General features: G+C 42.4%; 1 protein-coding gene across 2 annotated transcripts; it reads left to right on the top strand.

Moving 5' to 3' along the window:
* Nucleotides 1-4,966: 4,966 nt before the first annotated feature.
* On the top strand, nt 4,967-6,848 carry LOC123404818. 2 transcript variants are annotated; one of them, XM_045098764.1, is made up of 3 exons: nt 4,967-5,130; nt 5,908-6,090; nt 6,430-6,848. In XM_045098764.1, the coding sequence occupies exons 1-3, from the start codon at nt 5,068-5,070 to the stop codon at nt 6,655-6,657; spliced, it is 474 nt and encodes a 157-aa protein (XP_044954699.1). In that variant the 5' UTR covers nt 4,967-5,067; the 3' UTR covers nt 6,658-6,848. The 2 variants fall into 2 exon arrangements, with proteins under 2 accessions (XP_044954699.1, XP_044954700.1); XM_045098765.1 differs by lacking the exon at nt 4,967-5,130 and adding an exon at nt 5,165-5,367.
* Nucleotides 6,849-7,105: the final 257 nt, after the last annotated feature.

The raw sequence follows: 7,105 nt of genomic DNA, 5'->3' as shown, positions 1-7,105 counted from the left end.
ATGTGCTTCACTTATATCGTTTAGAGCACAGCGGTGCGTGGCTTGGTAGTTGATCTATGCTTTGAAAGTAGTCTCAAAAGGGGTAATTATCCAAAGGGATACGAAAACTTCCACCTTCATGTGCATTGAATAGTTAGAGAAGTTTGATTCATCTCAATTAGTTTTGAGTTGTGGTTATGGTAATATTGAAGTCATGCTAGTAAGGTGTTGTGGATCTAGAAATACTTGTGTTGAAGTTAGTGATTCCCGTAGCATGCACGTATGGTGAACCGCTATGTGATGAAATCTGAGCATGATTAGTATATTGATTGTCATCCTTTGCGTGGCGGTCGGGATCGCGCGATGGTTTATACCTACCAACCCTTCCCCTATGAGTATGCGTTGAATGCTTTGTTTCGATTACTAATAGAACTTTTGCAACAAGTATATGAGTTCTTCATGACTAATGTTGAGTCCATGGTTTATATGCACTTTCACCTTCCACCATCACTATCTTCTTAGTGCCGTGCAACTTTCGCCGGTGCACAAAACCCACCATTGGCCTCCCTCAAAACAGCCACCATACCTACCTACTATGGCTTTTTCAAAGTCATTCCGAGATATATTGCCATGCAACTACCACCATGACATGCGCCACCACGTCTACATTGCCATTGCATGATCGTAAGATAGCTAGCATGATGTTTCCATTGATGTTTATGCCATGCTAGATCATTGCCACGGTACACTACCGAAGGCATTCCATATAGAGTCATAGTTGCTCTAAGTTTTGAGTTGAAAGTGTGATGATCATTATTAATGGAGCATTGTCCCATGTGAGGAAATAAAAGAGGCCAAAGAAGCCCACCAAAAAAAAGAGGCCAAAGAGCCCACCAAATAAAAAAAATGAGAGAAAAAGAGAGAAGGGACAATGCTACCACTTTTTCCACACTTGTGCATATTAAGCACCATGATCTTCATGATTGAGAGTCTCTCGTTTTGTCACCGCCATATAGCTAGTGGGAAATTTTCATTATATAACTTGGCTTGTATATTCCAATGATAGGCTTCCCCAAAATTGCCTTAGGTCTTCGTGAGCAAGCAAGTTGGATGCACACCCACTAGTTTTCCTTAAGAGCTTTCACATACTCGTAGCTCTAGTGCATCATTTGTATGGCAATCCCTACTCATTCACCTTGATATCTATTGATGAGCATCTCCACAGCTCATTGATATGCCTAGTTAATGTGACTATCTTCTCCTTTTTTGTCTTGCAACCTCCACCACACTCCACACCACTTATAGTGCTATAACCATGGCTCACGCTCATGTATTGCATGAGAGTTGAAAAGGTTTGAGAAAGTAAAGGTGTGAAACAATTACTTGGCCAATACCGGGGTTGTGCATGATTTAAATTCGTTGTGCAATGATGATAGAGCATAGCCAGACTATATGCTTTTGTAGGGATAACTTCCTTTTGGCCTTGTTATTTTGAAAGTTCATGATTACCTTGCTAGTTTGCTTGAATTATTATTGTTTCCATGTCAATAGCAAACTATTTTTTTGAATCTAATGGATCTGAACATTCACGTCACATAAGAGGAATTACAAAGGACACCTATGCTAGGTAGCATGAAAGCATCAAAAATTCATTCTTTATCACTGCCAAGTGCCAGTTCATGTTTTTCTGTGTTTTTGACTCTTTTCAGATCTAATTTTGGAACAGAGTCCAAACGGAATAAAAACCTTGAAATGATTTTTTCCCGAATGGAAGAAGATCAGGGGGCCTCTGGGCCAAGCCAGGTGGGCTCCAGGGAGCCCACAAGCTCCCACTCCGCCACCAGGGGAGGCGGCGGTGTCAGGGCTTGTGGCCTCCCTAGCCGCCCCTGACCTAGATCCTTGGCCTATATATTCCCAAAAATTCAGCAAAAAATCAGGGGAGCCTCGAAAATACTTTTCCGCCGCCGCAAGCTTCCGTTTCCATGAGATCGCATCTAGAGACCCTTCCCGGCGCCCTGCCGGAGGGGACTTTGGAGTTGGAGGGCTTCTTCATCATCATCATCGCCCCTCCAATGACTCATGAGTAGTTCACTTCAGACCTACGGGTCCGTAGTTAGTAGCTAGATGGCTTCTTCTCTCTCTTGGATCTTCGATACAAAGTTCTCCATGATCTTCATGGAGATCTATCCGATGTAATCTTCCTTGGCGGTGTGTTTGTCAAGATCCGATGAATTGTGGATTTGTGATCAGATTATCTATGATATATATTTAAGTCTTTGCTTATTTCTTATATGCATGATTTGATATCCTTGTAAGTCTCTCCGAGTTTTGGGTTTTGTTTGGCCAACTAGATCTATGATTCTTGCAATGGGAGAAGTGCTTGGTTTTGGGCTCTACCATGTGGTGACCTTTCCCAGTGACGGTAGGGGCAGCAAGGCACACATTAAGTAGTTTCCATCAAGGGTAACAAGATGGGCTCTGTCGTTGATATGAGATTGTCCGTCTACATCATGTCATCTTGCTTAAGGCGTTACTCTGTTCTTTTGGACTTAATACACTAGATGCATGCTGGATAGCGGTCGACGTGTGGAGTAATAGTAGTAGATGCAGAAAGTATCGGTCTACTTGTTTTGGACGTGATGCCTATAGATATAATCATTGCCATAGATATCATCACGACTTTGCACGGTTCTATCAATTGCTCGACAGTAATTTGTTCACCCACCATCTACTTGCTTTTATGAGAGAGGCCACTAGTAAACACTACGTCTCCCGGGTCTATTCACATCCATCGTTTACACCTCCGCTTTTACTTTGCTTTGTTACTTTGTTGCTTTCAGTTCTCACTTGGCAAACAATCTATAAGGGATTGACAACCCCTTCATAGCGTTGGGAGCAAGCTTTTGTGTTTGTGCAGGATCTTGTGATACTCCTCCACCGGATTGATACCTTGGTTCTCAAACTGAGGGAAATACTTACCACCGCTGTGCTACATCACCCTTTCCGCTTCCAGGGAACACCAACGCAAGGCTCCAAGGCCACGGGGGAAATCCTTTGCATACTTGCCTAGGAAGTCCCTTAAGGCGTAGCCACAGCTGAAGGATTCCTGGTGCCGTCGACACGACTATTCTTGGCGCCGTTGCAAGGGAAGCACAGCTGACATCAGTAGCTCATCGCTCTTCTCATGATGTTGTTTTCAACTTCTGCAACAAATCTCTCCGCATGAGCATTACGTATTTTTGCATTGCTTGAAAAATTCCCGACTGGGGGATTTATCTTAAACCACATAAATCATATTGCATTCATTTCCTTTTGAGCATTACTCGTGGGAAAACTAGAGGTGTAACACAAGCTAGAATTGAGAGCATTCATTTTCCTGTTATCCATTATTTCTCTCTGATCATAGGAAGATGCATAATTGGCAAGCATGACCTTAGTACCACTTGTGCCCCTCATGTAAGTATTCTTAGAAGTGTTATACTAAGGGATACAAAATTTAATCTTAGGGCTATAATTGCGCGTCGTTTAAACAAGAATTCTTTCGATGGAGATCTTTTCGAGGGAATTTATGCCACACGCATAGCTACTTGTCTTGGAATAGCTATTAAGGAAAATGATCAGAGTTTCCCTTGAGTTATCTTGATTATGATGCCATGGTACGTCATAGGTTTTAAAAAAAAGGAAGACCTGAAATTTTGTTAGTGGCTAATCTTTGATAAGATCCGCTTAGTCCATGTTACTTTGTCTCCTCCTTTCCTCTTTATCTTTTAGGAAAACAAAGATATTCTATACACGAAGAGGATGCTGAGGCATACAAAGAAGCAGGAGAGGCCGCTCGACGGAGTGAAGCTGCTCATCAAACGATAGATGTCGCCCTCAAGTACAACCCCAACTACCATTACCAGTTCTACCCATGCCAACCATGGCCCTAGACCAAGTTAGGTCAAAATCCTAAGCTTGGGAGAATACGTATTATCATCGAATTTGCATTCATGTATCACACATTCATTCCAATTGCCGGTGTTCATCGTTTTCATCGTATATCCATGTTCAGTATTTATTTTCCTTTCTCCTTGTGTGTTTGAATTTCTTTTTAAATCTAAAAATATTTCACGTTCTTTCGGTTTTGCTTTTTTGTTGATCTAGTTTGTAGTATTAAAAGAAAAACTAAAAATATTTCCTATTTTTTGTTTATTGGGAGTTTTTTCATTTCTTGTTTTTCTTCTATTCTTTCATTTGCTTCAGTCATGCATGTGATCATGTGTTAATAAAAATCATGCATGTGGTCATAAGTTACAACTTGTGCACTAATCTACCAAACATTTCAATATTTTTTGTATGGGAATAAACAGTATATACATTGGACACTTAGAACATATTTATGTAGATCATGTTACACATTTTTTTATTAAAATAGCATCCCGTTTACTTTAATCCAATAGTTTCTTATACATCATTTTGTCAAATGCTTTATATGATTTATTGTTTTATAATATGAACTGTGAGCAATCCTAAATTTGTTTCTGCAATAGGTTTATTCTTTAGCATCTATTTATGCATATGTCCATCATATTTTCCGCACCAAGCGTGGGCCATCATTTAGCTTACTAAAGTGTCTCATCAGAGGAGCGAAGTGTACAGATTTGATAAATCTAAACGTTAGTCCTATCCTCTGGGCCTTACTTCCGTGCAAAATCGTCAAAAAATATTGCTTTTCTCAAAATCAGATGATAACATTTAGATTTATCGAAGATATTTATTACTCCATCCGTTGGATTTTATAAGAGGTTTTATACAGCTTGATTTGTGCTGCTTTGTTAGGTTTCTTCGATTTGATGTACTATGCGTAATTAATTAATACGTACTTCAATTAATTAATGAAGTCTGAGAGGAACGAGAGTACCCCACTTTCCCAATATCACCAATCCGTCGCATTCGTGTGCAGTTCGGCGATTTAAGCCAGATGGGGAAAAAAGGAGGTGGCTAAAGCCACTCCGACAGGTCAATCACTCGATCGATCAGCGCTCCCCTGGACAAGAAAAGCTCGGAAGCTTCGAGCCAGGGCGGTTGGCGGCAGCCGCGGGGACGATGGTCGGAATCTTCTCCAGGTTCTCCTCCGGCGCCGGCCACCGCCGCGCCAAGAGCGCCGTCGTGAGCTCCCCCTTCTCCTGCTTTCTTGTCTCCTGTCTATCGTGCCCGTCCTTTCTCTATTCCTACTTGCTCCCTAGTTTACCTGCCCAGAGGAGAGATCTGCCTGTATATATACGATATGTAAAGGCTGCGTTGTTTTAGCTCTACGAGGTCGCGGAAGTTTCAGATTCGAGCTAGTATTTCGATTGATCTCGTATTCGTCCCATGATGGGTGGATGGTGCGGTCTCCAACACACGGTAGCTCCTCCCCTTTCCTCATCCAGTTCTTCAAATTAGGATTCCTTTGGGGATGATTTATGCTTTTAGCTTAGTTTGTTTGGTAGGATTCGAGATAGATTTGAACCTACTGTATGCTTGCTCTGCTTGTTTGCATGGATTATTCAGCCAAGAACCGGCGTCGGGTTTCGATTTCACAATCTCACCATGATGTGGGTGCAGTATGGGAGAAGAATAGGAAGTCGAGAACTTCATAGCATAACATTCTTTGTTGATTCCTCAGACAAAAAAGAACATTCTTTGTTATCTTAGGGAAAGCTTCGATATTTTTAGGTATACTAATTGTAATCCAACCTTCTCAGCCAAATTTGTGGGAATTTTTGTATTACTCGGTTAGTGTTCTTGATCGATTTTGCATGTCCAAGAGCAGTTCTTTTTTGTGGGAATTTTTGTACTACTCAGTTACCTCTTGGCTGTCTTGCCCAACTGCTCTAGTGAGCTAGTAACAGTTTTGGGAACTGAAATTGATACTAATTTAACGAATTTGTTATGATGGAGCAGGAGGTTGTGGAGACATTGGCGCCCAACATGGAGACTGGGGAGTCTGACCCGGCAGCTGATCCTGGAGATAGCCCACACGGCATTGAGGTCGGCATCGAGTTCAAGCCGGTGGAGCACCCTGTGGAGCCTGTCAACCTTGACCAACCAGTGAAATGCCCGCTTCCTGAGCCATCAATACTGCATGTAAGCCATCCTCTGTCTTGTTTATGAATGATTGCATGTTTGTAAGTATGTGCTATGCATGTAGTCCGCTGCCAAGTAGCAAGAACAGCCAGAGGGTGATATGGCTAACACAAAAAACAACCATGGTAGCGGACGTGTGTAGCAGAAATACAGCTATGATGACATGCTGGCTCTTACATATACTCCGGACAAAGTAGCGACACTTTAAATTTGGTCAAAGTAGCGATACTTTGACTTCGGACAAAGCTAATATGCAGACTAAAAAGGACCGGAGGGAGTACTTGAAAGTTTGAGCCTATTATCGGTCCCTTACTGGTTTCACTGATTCATGGTTTCCAGGATGGGAGGATATGGCAAGAGAGGATGTCTACAGCGGGCGGGAGGCCGAGGACAGACCTCCCGGTAGTGAAGGAAGGGTCACAGCTGGAGCCCGACAGCAGCGCCACAAGGTCACGGTCTGCGGTCCGGAGGCGCGCCATACTGCCCTCGGTGAGCGCCCCTGAGCATAACATCCTGGCGCTGCTTGACGAGTGTGACATGCCTGAGAGCCAGCGCCCTGCTGAATGAGCCTGGGCACCGTCTCGGACATTACTGTATCTGTACATTGCTGTATCTTCCATCACCGCCGCTATGAGCTGAATGGAGCCGTGTTGAATCTCCGGTCGCAAGTGTAGCAACAGGCTTTTGTGTGGATTGTTTCTATATATGTGTACACACTTTATATACGAGTGAAAGGAAATCTGCAGTTGCATCCATCACATTTATTTGTTGAAGATGAAATTGGGTTTCTTGGATAGTTGGATTCATTTTGAGCGGCACTGCTGCTATGAGTAACTTGCAGTACTGATTTGGTTCTACATTTGAGTATCCTTTCTTATATCTAACCAAGAAGGATAGACTTTGCATAACACAAAATCGTTTGATGTTCTAAAATGGCCTACGATGTGAGGGTGGATCATATAACAATAATACTACATCTATGAACAGCTACTTGCAGAGTTAAGTAACCTTCCTT

The sequence above is a fragment of the Hordeum vulgare genome, chromosome 6H (genome assembly GCF_904849725.1).
Source record: "Hordeum vulgare subsp. vulgare chromosome 6H, MorexV3_pseudomolecules_assembly, whole genome shotgun sequence".
NCBI lineage: Eukaryota > Viridiplantae > Streptophyta > Magnoliopsida > Poales > Poaceae > Hordeum > Hordeum vulgare.
This window is presented reverse-complemented; position numbering and strand designations above follow the sequence as displayed.

Excerpts from the sequence above, each read along its gene's own strand:
- LOC123404818 (XM_045098764.1), top strand. The coding sequence starts at position 5,068 with ATGGTCGGAATCTTCTCCAGGTTCTCCTCCGGCGCCGGCCACCGCCGC. Across the intron at positions 5,131-5,907 it reads GCCGCGCCAAGAGCGCCGTC|GAGGTTGTGGAGACATTGGC; the intron begins GTGAGCTCCCCC and ends ATGATGGAGCAG. Across the intron at positions 6,091-6,429 it reads CTGAGCCATCAATACTGCAT|GATGGGAGGATATGGCAAGA; the intron begins GTAAGCCATCCT and ends CATGGTTTCCAG.